The 15,200-nt window shown below is 44.7% G+C and overlaps 1 protein-coding gene across 1 annotated transcript in view; it reads left to right on the top strand.

Moving 5' to 3' along the window:
* Positions 1–15,200, top strand: part of GPC5 (glypican 5) — a 1,236,000-nt gene that overhangs the window by 57,889 nt on the left and 1,162,911 nt on the right. The window contains exon 2 of the mRNA XM_019486966.2: positions 5,640–5,801. Within this exon, the coding sequence (XP_019342511.1) occupies positions 5,640–5,801 (162 nt within the window). The remainder of the gene's footprint in view (positions 1–5,639; positions 5,802–15,200) is intronic.

Here is a 15,200-nt window from a genome sequence, read left to right as displayed (position 1 = left end):
AAAACAATTAAAAGCAAAGGTACATCTACACCTTATATAGATATCTTGGGTAGTCACATTGCTTTCACATGGCATTGGGAATGCCTATGGCAAGCTGACTTAAGCTAAATTTGTTTATTTGTTTGTTTTAATGGATCATTTTGCCACCTCCACCCCAAACCATTTGTCTGTTTCACCCAGACTGTGAAACCTATGTGTCATATAGTTTGTGAGCCCTTTGGGTGGATGGCTTGGATGAGTTCTGAGTGCCTACCCCAGTGGTACTTTCAGTGTTTTTTGTTTCAGGGACACATACTTGGAATCCCACTAAACCATCTTCTCTGACTAATTGCTGGATTTAGGCATTGGTAAAGCAGGAGTAAGTGGGCAATTTCAGGTCAGCAATTCTGGGTTTGGCTTGACAGCAGTATAACCATGATGTTAGAAATATAAAGAGAAGGATGGAAATTTAGATGCATCTTAATGTTTGCTCTTAGGTGGCTTCTTGTTAGCCAGATTTTTTTAACTGCTTTTCTGAGGTGCTGTTAATGAAATGTGCAGAAACCTCGACAAATTAGAGGGTTGGACTAAAAGAAACCTCATGAGGTTCAATAAGGATATGTACAAAATCCTGTACATAAGGCAGAAAAATCTTATGCACTGGTACAGGCCAGGGTCCAACTGACTAAGCAGCAGCTCTGCAGAAAAGGACCTGGTGGCTACAGTGGAGAATAAGCTAAATATGAGACAACAGTGTGCCCTTGCCAAGAAGGCTAACAGCATATTCGGCTACATTAGTAGGAGCATTGCCCTCAGATTGAGGGAAGTGATAATTGCCCTCTATGGGCACGTCCACACAAGCGCGCATGTGCCTCTTGCCCCGCCTCAAACCCCTTTGAGGTGGGGCAACAGGCAAGTGCGGGAACAAAAAAATGTTCCCCGTGCTGCAAACTTGCAGCACAGGGAGAAAATTAGACCTCTGGATATCCAGGGGTCTAAACAAATCAATGTTTAAAAAAGCGGAGCAGGACATGGTCCACAACCGTGCCCTGAGGCAACCGGAGGCTGGGTCCTCCACAGAGATGCTCTGGCTGCCAGAGTGTCTCTGTGGTTGGCCCTCGCCCTGGTGCTGAAACATGTGGCCGGCCAGGCCACATGTTTCAGCACCAGGGCTCCGGTGCCAGTGAGTAAGGGATCGGGGGGGGGGGGGCTGTAGGAGGAGTGAGGGGACCATGGGAGTGGACCCCTGATGGCCCCACGCACGCCCCTGACCCCTGCCCTCTCCGGCCCCATCCCCACAACCCCTCCTGATCCCTGTCCCCCCCCACCCCATAGTTTAAAAACAAACAAACAACCCACCCCCCGGCACTTAACGGCAGCTCCAACTGCTGTCTGGCTGACTGGGGCCTCACGTGCACAGTGCGGGGCAGGCTGACAGCCCCAGCAGCCCCAGCCTGGGCTCTGCTGCACAACTCCCCACTGCCCTGTGCTGCCCTGGGGGGCTCTGCCAGGAGGCCCTGGAGCCCTCCCACCCCTGCTTCTAAGTTAAGCAGAGGATTTTTTTTCCTATTTTTTTTCTGTGTTTTTTTTTTTTTTAAGTGATGGTGCCTGGGGTTGTGGGGGTAGCCATGGGGACCTGGGGGTGCAAGTTGTGGGGGTAAGGCTGGGTGGGGCAGCTATTGGGGGGGCTGCAGCAACTGGTGGGGGATGGGGCCAGGTGAGGCAGCAATTGGGAGGCTGGGGTGGGGCATGTGGGCCTTGCAAGGGGGTGGTAGCCCCTGTGGAGGCAATTTGGCCACCATTGGGGGGCCGTACCCCTTGTGTGGGGGCTGAATCCCCTGTTGGGGGCCCGTACTCCTTGTTTGGGGGGGCTGAACCCCCTGTTGGGAGGCCATACCCCTTGTGAGAGGGCCAAATCCCCTGTTGGGGGGGCCAAACCCCTTGTGTGAGGGCCATCACCCTGTGGGAGTGCAGCAAAACATGTATTCATGAATTCATGAAACATGTATTTAGAGTTCACTTTATTATTATGATAAGAGACTTGCTTTAGCACTGTAAGATAGATCTATCAATAAAACATTGTCCAGCTGATCACTGTCTCTGTCTTGCTTTCTGTCTTTATAGTGGTTTTTTGTTTTACTTGTGGAGGAACCTGGATTTGGAGGTATTTTACAGAGTGACTTTGGGATTTTTTTTATCAGGGATTTTTCAGTTTTCCAATAGGGAACACCAGAATTCCTGCTAGGGAGGCCAGTGACAGGACCCTGCTTGCTCAGAGCTGGCACCTTGGACCCAGTTGGCTGTGGCTGACCTCCTGGACAAACGAGGCGAGGAGGACATGCTTTTATAGTTCAAAGCAGGCCACCACACCCGGAACATCTTCTGGGTGGTAGCTGCCCAGATGGCTGGGCAGGGGGCACAAATGGCAGTAGTGCCGCATAAAGGCCAACCCTGCAATCACAGTCCACTGGCAGCTGGCCCAGAGGAGCAGATGCCTCTACTGGCTCTGCAGTCCCCATCCAGGTCTGGCAGGTGCACAGCAGGTCACAGCCAGGCAGCAGCCCCCACTGCCAGACTGCTGCAGTGGGTAGAGGGTGCAGGGAACTCTCAGGGCTGCTTCAGCAGTTCAGCTGGCACAAGGGGTAGTGTCCTCAGGTACCAATTGGCTGGGCCCCAGAAGCTCCTGAGAGCTAGGAACCCTGAGCTACTTGCCAGGGCAGCTTTTTATACTGCTGGGGATAGCACAGGTGCTGGCCCCGGGCTCTAGCTCCCCCTGGCTGAAGATCCAGGAGGAGCCAGGCAGAGTTATTTTGCCCCAAGTGGCACAATTTGCTCCACAACAAAGTGCATGTCTGAGCACGTGTGCTGAGGCAAGAAGCCCTGGCTCAAATTTTCACTGCTTCTATTTGAGCTGCTGCAAGCACACGTGCTTGCATGTGTGGACGCGCCCTATGTGGCAGTGGTGAGGCCATGTCTAGAGTACAGTGTCCAGTTTTAGGCCCTGCACTACAGAAAGGATGTGGACAAATTGAAGGGAGTCCAGCAGAGGGCAATGAAAATGGTTTGGGGGCTGGGACACATGACTTCTGAGGAGAGTCAGGCTTCTGAGGGAACTGGGCTTTTTGGGCTCCTATACACGTGCAGGGAGCTGGCTCCAATGCATTAGAAATCCAGCGTGTCAGAGCAGACTCAATTAATAGTCTGCCTGAACATGGAAATAAACGCACTGCAGCAAATTCTGGCATTGCATGCATTAGCGTTCCTGTGCCGAGAAATGGCAGCGGGGCACTTTGAACTAAAATTCATTTGATGAGCTTTAGTTCAAAGCACCCTGCCACCATTTTTCAGTGTAGGGGATGCTGGTACATACGAGGCTTGGGCATATTTAATTAAAAGTGCTCATTAATTAAAGCACTCCCCTGCACCTCCTGGAACATGTATAATAATGCCCATTTAGTCTGGAGAAGGGAAGACTGAGGGGGGATTTTATAGCAGCCTTCAACTACCTGGTGGACGGTTCAAAACAGGATGGCGCTAGACTGTTCTCAATGGTGACAGATGACAGAACAAGGAGCAATGGTCCCAAGTTGCATCAAGGGAAGTTTAGGTTGGAAATTAGGAAAACCTCTTTCACTAGGAGAGTAAATACAGTAAATTGGAACAAGTTACACAGGAAGGTGGTGGGCACTCCATCCTTGGAGGTTTTTAAGATCCAACTAGACAAAGCTTTGGCTGGGATAATCTAGTTGTGGATGGTCCTGCTTTGAATGGGGGAGAGGGGGAGATTGGACTAAATGGTGTCCTGAAGTCCCTTCCAAGCCTAATTTTCTATGATTCTATAAACATGTTGTGACATGGTTAAAAGTATGTACTAGAGCTGAAGGCTTAATTACATCTGGATAGTCCCCATGCCCCCAACTTTTTTGCTCCCCTTCTCCACATTCCATTGTTTTTTCTTACCTGATGCTGCCTGTCTTGAGAAGGATCCATGTATTTAAAAACAGCAACATGTCAACCAGGGAAGAGAGAGAAAAAAAAATCATGTATAGTCCAAGAAATCTCCTGATACACAAATCTGATACACATTGTGTATCTGAGAAGAGAACTTGACGCTCTAAGGCTTTATTAAATCCTTATTATAACCATGGTTTAAATCAACAGCTGTTAACCTTTACAAACCACAGGGCAGAATAACCTGGCTTCTGTTTGATGTAGGCCTGAGGGCTTCAGTGATGAGGAGGCTTTAGGTGTGTCTGCACCAGGACCAGATTTATGCCCATGTTGCTGCTGTTTTTCCAAACCCCTTGCCTCCTGGCTGTAGCATGGGTACAGCTGGAAGCTACCCAGCCTTGGTGCAGCTCTCTTTCAGATAGAAGCTGTGCCCATGCTGAAGGTTAAGGAGGAAGGGAAGCTGGAGTTAAGGAGGAAGGGAGAAGTGGCAGTGTTGCCAGCTTTTATCTGCCCAGCTCCAGCGCAGGAGCTCACTGTGCAGCCCTTGTTGGGTATAGGTACAGGCAAAGCCCTTCTGCTCTGTGAACTGATCCAGCTAATGAGTTGTACATCATTAACCCTTAATTTAAATAATTACTTTGTCCTGCCCCCTGCCCCCATAAATATTGATTTGCCCATTAAAAAAAATGTGAACATTTTATATACCATAATGTTACTATTAAATCACTGATATTTTCCTACCTCACTTCAAAAAGAGTGGCAATTATGAGCAGGTATCTTGGTTTTCTCTGATTTATAAAAATCCCCAATTTTCGGTTTTAAAAAAATAACGCCAAATCCACATTTTTCTGTGATTAAAATGAAACACTATAGCTATATCTATATATTAACGGCATTTTATTTTAATCATGGAAAATGGGGATTTTGGGTTACTTTTTTAAACCAAAAATTGGGGATTTTTTTTAAATCAGAGAAAACCAGGATCCCTGATTATGAGGTACCGAAATATTTGTGTATCTTCTTCAGCGAAAAAATGACAAAGGATGGCTGTGTCCTGGGATAAATGTAGCATAGTTTGCAGCTCTAAGAAAAGATTTCAACTTTCTCATCAAGTTATGAACTAGGATTGTATCAAATATGCATGCAGCAAGCTGTCTGTCAATAATGGCAGTGGCAATTGAGTAAAAATCATGGTTAGTTCATCAGAAAAAATAGTAGTCCAATAATGTAAATGCAGCCAGGTGGCACAGGTTAGCTTCCCACCCTTGCATTAGTAAGTACTGTTGCCTCTTATACTTATCAGTGGGTAGTCCTCATACCTTCTTGGTCAGTTCAGCATTTGATGGTAGATTATGAAGTGCCAACAGTGGAGTCAAGCAGTAATTTATTGTGCCATATGCTTCCCTGTATGTCTCCCAGTATTTATCCAGTATAATCAACAGCTAGGATGAGATCACACAGTATTAAGAAAATGGAATGGTATATGATATATTCTCCTGAATTATGTTTGTTTTCTTCAAATAAATATCTTGATTCCTACATTCATCATTTTTTCTTTTGTTCAGTCGAATTGGACATCTTTGAGATCTTTGTATGGTGCTTTTATTTCTTTGTCTTGTCTACAGAGGAGGACTTGACTAACATGGATGTCACAGAGTACTCTAGAGTAATAATGTATTTTGAAAATAAAAATGTACTTCTTTCTCTAGGGACTGATCTTCAGGTTTGCACTTCTAAAAACTCAACATGCTGTACCAAAAAGATGGAAGAGAGATATCAGATTGCAGCAAAGCAGGATATACAGGAAGTGCTTCAAGCATCAAGCTCTGCTTTAAAGTTTTTAATATCCCATAATGCAGCTGCTTTTCAAGGTAAACCTTTCTGTTGTACATTTCACAGCTTTTTCAAAAACAATTTTCTCAACTTTATTACGTTTGACTGATTAGTGATAAAAGTTATATATGAGTTTTAGTTCCTCCAAATGCTCTTTATACTTTATCAAAAAGGGTATTAATTGCAGGGGATTAGCAGCTGCATTGATATTGGAGTGTTTAGCTGGTAGCTAATGTTCTCTGAGAAAAAATAAGAGGCGGATTTAATTAGGTGCTTTGATTCAAACTGTAGACTGCTAACTTGGCTTTCCTTTTGAACATTTTTGTCTCAGGTGTTTCTCTAGTGTATATTGTAATGGGATGCTGTTTAAGTTATTTCAGCAATCTCTTCCATAAAATGTTGCCATAGAGCAATACAAATAATAAGCATATAATTTTTAGGATATTATCTTGGTTACACTTTTTCTATTTGTTTTTTAATTCACAAGTTTAAAGTTCACAAAGTCAAGCTAAATTTCAGTGGTGCAAATACAGAATGCAAAGCTCTCAGATCAATACTTGATGGGTGTGTTGCTGGTGTAGCCTTTCAGCAATTCCTTTGTAATCCCTGTACATTGTCCTCTGAATTAGTTCTACATAGGCTGATGTAGAAAGCAGCTGGAAGCTTGGAAGATGGAAAGAATATGTGGCTGTATGTAATCAACTGGAGAAGGCAATGGAAAGAAAGAGTATGAACATGCTGAGGGCAAAAACCTGCTCTTCTTGAAGTAAACTGAAGTCTTCCTATTTATCTTTTAAGGTGCTACTTGTATGGCCCTGATCACCATTATTCCATGAGCAGTATTTTTCCTAGAATGGCATCATTGCCTAGGGGGAAGTTAGGAGCATTTGATTCTGAGTTCTAGACCACTGTCTTTCCATAACGGTTCTTAATTCTCTGTGCTTTAAGCCTCTCTTTCAGTTTTCCTTATCCCGAGGTTTTTAAAAGATGAATTAACTGAGGCCTAATGCATAATAAGCCTATTATAAAAATGAAATAGAGGCCCAGAGAGTTTGTATTTAGATATCATAATAGTATTATTTTAGGAATATGGATCATCATGTACCAAGATTTTATTTTAATGCATGTGTGTAAATGGGAAGAATTTATATTGTAAACATAATTCTGGCAAACCCTGACATTTGTGTTTTTATGTAAGAAAAAATTAATTATCTTGTATACAGTTTTCTGAAAAATATATTATTCTGATGCAGTTTCATGCTATTATTTTACAAAATTATTGCTATACAAGAGATCAAATGCTCATTTTGATGTAGACTAAAACGGAGCAAGTCATCTCAGACCCATGTACCACATTTGTTTTAGTTTATAGTGCCATTTACTACATTTAAATGTGGCAAAGTTGCAAGCTAGTTTAAATATATTAGGTGGACTACAAAATATGTTGTAATGTTCTAAGCTGCTTTTTCTGGTAGCCCACTTTTGCCATCAGGTACAATGAATATTTGTTCATCCTTGTAGAAAAAATAAAAATTTTACTGTTTAAATTGTTCTCAGCTTATAAATTTTCTTAGAGAATGATTTGAAGAACAGAAAGCTCCTTTTAAGCAGGAACTCTCATCTTCCACTTACAGTTTCAAGAGGCACATTGCCTTCCATATAGTATGTAAAGTAGGGAGCTACTTTGAAGTCACTGTAAAATAATGCAGTAAAATGAAAATAAATTTATAAATAAAAATGAGTACTTACGTGAATACTTTACAATTTCTTGATTACATGAATAAAATTATCCTGTTTCAAGTTAAATAGGTAATTAGCTTGATTCTCAGTTACTCCATTAGTGAATTTGGGGTTGGGACAGACAAAGGAGCTTTTATGCCACCATCCTTATGCTCACTATATTTTGGAGTTATGCAGCAGCTTCTCTATCCTTCACATATTTATATGTTAGCCTTTGGGCCCTAGGAAGCAGAAAATAAGCATAGTGTAGTTATTTGGCTATACCAGTAAGCTTTTTCTTTTGCGACCAGGGAACAATGTTATCCTATGCCAGGCCCTCTGTTTTCATAACTTTCTCAGGGGACGGTGTCAGGGCAATCTGTCACAAGATGTAAAGAGATCTTGGTATAAGTCAGACTGAGATCTAGTATGTTCCTATTTATTAACACACAAAACACAACATAAAAGGGCCATATGTATGACAAAAGCCAGAATATATGCCTTGAGATCATTACTAATCAACACAGTTTTTCTTGTGTATTGTAAAAAAAAAAAATACAGTCAGTGGGGCTGGGCTTACTTCCATTAGATTTTGTGTTTCTTCTCATGATACTTATTGCATATATCATGTACTGTATTCTTCATGCCCTCTCTAGCTTTCAGCCCTGAGTATAATTGAATTTTAAACGGGTTTAATAATTATTATAACTCTTTTAGATCATCACTTCCTTTTTTTAAATGAGATTTTTTTTCAATGTGGAAGAGAGTTCATTGATTCTTTTACATCCAAACTGTGACTAAAAGGAGATCAGTCACTAGTAAAGGAGATCAACAGTACAGCTGTGACACCACTGAGCATGGTGCAGCCCACAAAACCTACGTGGACTCTGGAGAAATACTCAAGTGGTTAGCTGACCTATACACTGTGAAATATGGTATATAAGAATATATATATATATATATATATATATATATATATAGTGAGAGAGAACACAAACTTTCATGAACCCACGTTTACTTCAGCAGATGCTGTGAAAGGACAACATAAAACAAAGTATAAAGTGGAGTGAGTAATTAGAATACAATAGGTGGAAAAGCAGGGAAGCAGGGATAGGGGAGGGGACGTGCTGTGAGAATGATACAAGCAGAGAACCCATAGAAACAAAGGGGTCACAAAAGTTAATCCAGGTAATAAGAAAATAAACCATAGTCCCTGTTTAAACCATAGTTAACATGGTCCAGTTTGCAGATGATTTTGTGTTTTGCAATTTCCCATTCAGACTGTTTAAAAAAAAAAAAAATCTTTCTAAGAATAGTGATCCTGAGGTCAGCAGTGGACTGTACAGGAAGATTAAAGTGTTCTGCCATAGGATTTTATGTCTTTTTGCACCTAATGCCAGATCAGTGTTCATTCATTTTTACACATAGAGATCATCCTTTCTGTCCAATGTAGGCAGCAGGTAGGAATTGTAAGCATGTGATAACATAGATGATATTGGCAGAGTTGTAGGTGAATGAACTTTGGCTATTGTACTCCTTCTTATTTGCCTTGGTGAAGATGTACTCTGTATTGATGTGGAGGCACAGCAGGTACAACTGTCCACACTGCTACTGAGCATACTCAATAGGCAGAGTTTTGGCCAGGAAGATGAGATGGTTGACCTCTTGGCCATTTGCGGCCAAGACGACACGCTTTGACAGGTCAAAGTGGGCCACCATAATGAGCACAGTTTCTGGGTGATAGCTGCTCAGATGGCAGAGCAGAAGCACCCCATCTGGGTCTGGCAGGCATGCAGCCATGGGGCCGCAGGTCCAAAGGGGTGGATGCTGTTGCAGGTGGCAGCAGGTCACAGTCAGGAAGCAGCCCCTACTGCCAGACTGCTGCAGTGAGTAGAGGGTGCAGGGGCCATGCAGTTCAGCTGGCAAAAGGGCAGTGCAACTCCACTCAATTTGGTGTCATTTGTAAATTTGCTAAGCATATACTCAGTCACAGAATCATAGAAAAGTAGGGCTAAAAGGAGCCTCCAGAGGTCATCAGTCCACCCCCCTTGCTTGAGGCAAGATCATCCCTATCCAAACCATTTTATACAATCCATAATCTAAACTATACATAAGACTGCTGTCAACCCTGACACAGATCTAGCACCCTAACTTGACTCAGGCAAAGCAGGGGAACTATAGCAGCCAAAGTCCTGCATCATTAATAAAGATATTAAACACTGTTGGACCCAGGACAGACCTTGAGGAACACCATTTGATACTTCCTCCCAACTAGACAATGAGGCGTTGATGAGATGAGTACTAGGGGTGCACTGATAGAGATATTTTGGGCCAATACCGATGGCCAATTTTTAACGAGCCATATTGACCAATACCGATCCAATTCCAATATGCAGCTCCACAGTGTAGAGAGCAGCCAGGTCTGGCTGTTAAGTCTGTTGTGGGGGAGGGAAGGGGTGTGTGGCGGGGGCGCAGATCAAGGCCCCTGCTGTGAGTGGGGCTGGGGCAGGTGCTGCCCAGCTGGGGTGGGGTGGGGCAAGGCATAGGACAGAGCCGTGGCTCATCTGGGGGTGCAGGGGAGGGTGGCTCCCACTGCAGCATGCACCCCAGGAGGGCATGAGGGGCATGTGCCTCTGGATCTGCATTGGGCAGGATGTTGCTGTGGACTGAGGCTGGGGCTGTGCTGGGCTCTTTCTGGTGGAGGCTGGGCCAGGCTGCAATTGGGGCAGGCACTGGCAGTGCTAGGAATGTCATGAGAGAAAGTGTCAAAAATCTTGCTAAAGTCAAGGTATATCACATCCTTGTGATATACCTTGGTCCTTCTAAACCAGGGATGGGTCATGGGCTGGATCCTGCTAGCCAATTAATTGTATCCGGCCTGCAGCTGCTCCCACAGCACTCTGCATGTGGCTGAGACTTTCCCGCTCCCACCCAGGGCAGCCCACACCACACACTCGCCTGCTCCCACCAACAACCCCAGCCCTAGCCAGCATGCACAGCTTCCTGGAAGGGCTGTTCCCAGTACAGTTGCAGCTGCCCAACTTGCAGTTGCCCAGGTACTGCTAAGCTTCCCCTGACTCCAGTGATTCCTCCTCCTCCTCCTGCCCCTGCTGCACCACTCTGGAAGCAGGTAGCACGGGGAAGTAAGAGTAGCTTTATGGATGTACACTAGGCACCAAACACCCAGCCAGGTTGGGGGGAAGCTGCAATTGGGTAACTCCTGCCCCAGAGTGCAGGGCTTCAGCTCCAACTCCCAAGTGGGTGGAAGGTGTAATTGGAAAAGCTTTTGTTTCTTCCCAAGTCTGTTTCCAAGTGCACGTGAGCTACCTGGGTGCTGGGTGTTTCAGGAAGCATAACAATTACAGGAGTGAAAGGTAGGTTTCTAAGAACTATTTTACTCAGAACAGCACACTGGTAATGGGAAGTCAAAATGGATGGAGAGTCATTAACCTTTCACCAGAGTTAGGATCTTGATAACACTGATAACACCGTCAAAGGTATTAGTGATAATTTGATTCCCCCACCTATTAAATGTAAATGTAAGTTGGTCTATTCTGATCATTTACTTGGTAATAAAATAAATGTTAATAATTTTACCATTAACCAATTGATACAATATTTCTATCCTCGCTCAAATTTTGTTGGTGCATGGTTTTCTATCCCAGGAGCAGAGTATATTCGTATTCATAAAAACAACTGTGAAACACCAATATGTTATGGTGATATTATGTCATCAAGGGATTTCTTTTAATATCATAGACCAGGGGCAGACAATTATTTTGGGCAGAGGGACGCTTACTGAGTTGTGGCAAGCCATCGAGGGCCGCATGACAGGCAGCCCAGGGCAGATAAATATTAATTTTCTAAATTTTTAGGGGCCCCACAGGCCGGATAGAATGGCCTGTTGGGCCGCATTCGGCTCCCAGGCCACATTTTGCCCACCCCTGTCATAGACTTTGATGGGGAAGGGAGGAAGGAGGGGAAAAAATCACTTTGTGGGAATTCAGATAGCATCATAAATCCCAATATAGTGGTAACAGAGTTCTTTTTGTATTAATTTTATGCACTAAAACAATTGCTTTTCTCTCCCTTCCACTGTCCTTCTGATATTATTCTCTTTATTTCACCCTGCAAGGCTTCTTCATTTACCTCCTCTCACAATATTAGTTTGAAGAGAGGGCTGGGGTTGGTAGGACCTTTTCCCAGCTGGAGATGCAGCCATGCTGTTTTTATTTCTTTATATATTCTGACAACAAAATAACAAATATCCTCATTTGGAAATTACATACTAAAAGAAAAAAATGGGTGTTGGACTAGCAAAGGATCATTGCTTTTTCAAAGCCTACCTCAAACTTTATGAAGTATCATTTAAAAATCTAAAAAAGCTAATGTGCAAAAAAAGAGCGAAGTGAATGAGAAGAAACTAAATTACTGTTTCTCATCTTTAACCAAACATCCATTAATCTGTTTCACAGTTAGGACTAAATGCAATGAATGCATGAAGGGGCTATATTTAAAACTGAAATTATAATAAATATTCAGGGAAACATCTCTTAAAGAAAGCAGCAGGTGGCCTATCATCATCAAGAGTGCATATACACATGCAGTTAATGTGCCTGAATTTTCTGCGCAGAAAATTCAGGCTCATTAATATTCTCCCCATCACACTTCTCTACATGCACCCTTGTCAAGAGCAAATTGAGCTTGACAGGAGCATTCCAGTCCAGGGCTGTTCCTACTCTGCTTTGCCCTCCTGCAGCAGCCAGGGGGAGTTCAGGCTCCCCTAGGTGCCAGCCCCAGTCTGGCAGGGGCCATGAGGTTTTATTCCCAATCCTTAGAGGATGGGGGAGAGTTGTCCCAGCTAGGGTGTGATAGGGTTGGCCCTGAGTGAGGGGCAGAGGGGGAAGGAGAGAGCAGGTGCCTCCCAGCCATGTGGAGATTGGGACTCATCCTATGTCCATGTAGCTAGAAGGCATCTGGGACAGCTTTCCCAGCCATGTAGAGATCAAGACAGATCCCGATCTCTATGTGGCTGGCAGGCAGCTGCCTGGTGAGCTGAGACAGCTCTCCCTGCCCCCGTACCCATCTGCTGCCTAGGCTGACCAATTTGCTTCCAGGCAGCGTCTACATGTGCAGTACGGGATATAAGGTAATATACCATTATTCTAGTACCTTTAGAAAATGCTGCATTAGATTAATATACTGCATAGTAACTCCTGTGCACATGAAGACAGTGATGCTTTACTGTGCATTAGATTAGTCTAATGTGCAGTAAAGCATCTTGTGTAGATGCACCCAAACAGGCGGGGGAAAAAAGCTCCAAGTTACATTAAACATAAAAAAAAGTGTGTTAAATGCAGAACTAGTTCTTTCCCAAAGGGGAATTGCCACAGATTTTTTTCCCACATTATGTCCACCTAATAGTACAGCAAAGAAAGAAAACATGTTAATGAAAAACTCACAGATCTTAATCCAGGGGTGGCCTGTGGGCCAGATCTGGCCCATCAAGCACTTTTATCTGGTCCACGGGGCCCCCCAACAAATAGTGCCCTTCCCAGCCCTTCCACCCACAAGGGTGGGAGTGAGGTGCCCACATGTACACGCAACCCCAAAAACGTACCCTATTTACCTGGCTCCCACCCTCATGGGTGGAAGGGCCTGGCTGGCCAGCATGCAGCTTCCATGCAGGGCTGCTGCTGCTGCAACCACTGGGAGCTGCCCATTTCCCCGGTCTCCTGCTAGTTCTGGGCAGCAGGTAGGGAAGCAGTGGGGGTGGGGCTGCAGTTGGGAGGGAGTCTGGAGTGTGCAGCTGGGGTTAGTGGCAGCATGGAGCCCACACCCAGAGGGACAGGGGGCGGTGACAGCATGAAGCTGAGGTGGACAGCATGTGGGTGTGAAGGACAGTGGGGTGTGGGCCCCCCCTCTCATGGTGCACAGCCCCAGCAGACAGTGGCAGCAGCAGCAGGTAGAGCACAGCTTCAGCCAGTGCTGCACATCACAGCAAAGGGCACAGCCTCTGCGTGGCTATCTGTATTGCCAGTGTTCCCTGCTACTCACGCACAGCCCCTGCACTTGAACAGCAGGGAAGGAAGCCCCACATACTGGAGCCAGGTGTTTTCCCTGCTGGGGCTGCATAGCATGTGGGACTTCGCATCTGCTGCTGCGCTATGGTGGGGATTGTGGGGGGGGTCCTCACACCTCCGCAACCTCCCTCACACCCACACACTGCCCCCACAGCCTCCCATATATACACAATCCCCCAGCATACCCTATTTCCCCCACACACAGCCATACCCCCTCACAACAAGGGCAGGGACTGGGACAGTGGAGAGCCTGTGAAAGGAAAAGAAATAGAGAAGTGGTGACTTCATAAGAACACTTGGGGGAGGGTGCCTGAGGTAAGGTACTCCACCCCAGGGTTTCAGAGGAAGTGAGTCAGGCAAACATTGAAACCTAAATAGAAATAAGGACTCTTTAAAAGTATATGAACTTTAACTTTGTATGCCACTAAACAGGGGCCATTGCCCCACCCGTGGCTGTTAGCCTGAAGTTAGACTTGACCGAGCCGTAACATCTTATTGGTTGGCATTAAGTGGAGTGTAGGGGAGGCAGAGCCACAGGACCAAGTCCGTCACATGAGAACCAAGAGGAAACTAAGAGATACAGGATTTAAGAACTTCCTCCCTTCAATAAGTTTTCCAACAAAGTCATGACAGGAAAAGCTACCTGCTGGGAGCAGCCCGGGCTCCCAGCTGGCAGCAGCTACCCAGAGCCGGGGCCAGCTGCAGCCGGGAGGCTTCAAACAGCTGTGTCGGGCTCCAGGCTCCGGACGCCAGCATCAGCTTCATACCAGTGCACGCACCCATGCATCAGAGCGGGCAGAGGGGGAGGGGCCTGAGGCAGTGCAGCCCCGGTCTCTCCCTGACTCCCAGAGCAGAGGTGATAGCAGGGTTCCAGAGCCCAGCGCAGCTGTTTGTAGCCAGTCTGGACAGAGGCAGCAAGCAGACTGCAAACAACTGTGCTGGGCTCCACAGCTCCAGCATCAGCTCCGTGTTGGTGGCAACTGCACCTTCCTTGTCAAATACAAAAAATATCTTTCTCCATATTAAGTGAACTGTTTGCTATACAACTCTGTTTGAAGTCAAAAGATATTTTATAACTTGATTTTTTTCATTCTTACTGGGTGCGTCTACATGTGCGCCTCACTCCACAGCTGGTTCTTTAGCAAGTACTAAATGACTGTGGTCCTGCACAGTTCCTGTAGCACACAGGTCATTTTTACCCTACTGTACAGTAGTAGCGGTGTCACAGTTAATGCCTGCCGATGCTACATTGCCATAGTGACAAGCTACATTGCCATAGCTTGTTGCTAGGGCAACGTAGCATCTCATGTAGATGTCTCCACTGTTTACTAATAGTTCTTACTACCATGAAGTGTACATATTCCTTTTCTTCCCTATTTACTTTTTAAAGCACATACAAAGTTAATATTAAAGTAATATAAAATTTACTATTTTTATATCCAAAAATTTACAAAACATTTTGTATTGAATTTCATTACATTTTATTTAAAATTTTGACAAAGTAGGACCATAGGAAAACTGTCTTCAAAAAAGATTTTAAAATGTTTTAGATAGAAAAAGATAATTTCGATTAAGAAATATTAAAATATTCATGAGCCAGTTTCAAATCTAATTTTGCTTGGAAAGAAGACTAGT

This window comes from Alligator mississippiensis, chromosome 1, assembly GCF_030867095.1.
Source record: "Alligator mississippiensis isolate rAllMis1 chromosome 1, rAllMis1, whole genome shotgun sequence".
NCBI lineage: Eukaryota > Metazoa > Chordata > Crocodylia > Alligatoridae > Alligator > Alligator mississippiensis.
The sequence above is the reverse complement of the archived record's forward strand: the minus strand, read 5'-3'. Positions and strand labels throughout refer to the sequence as shown.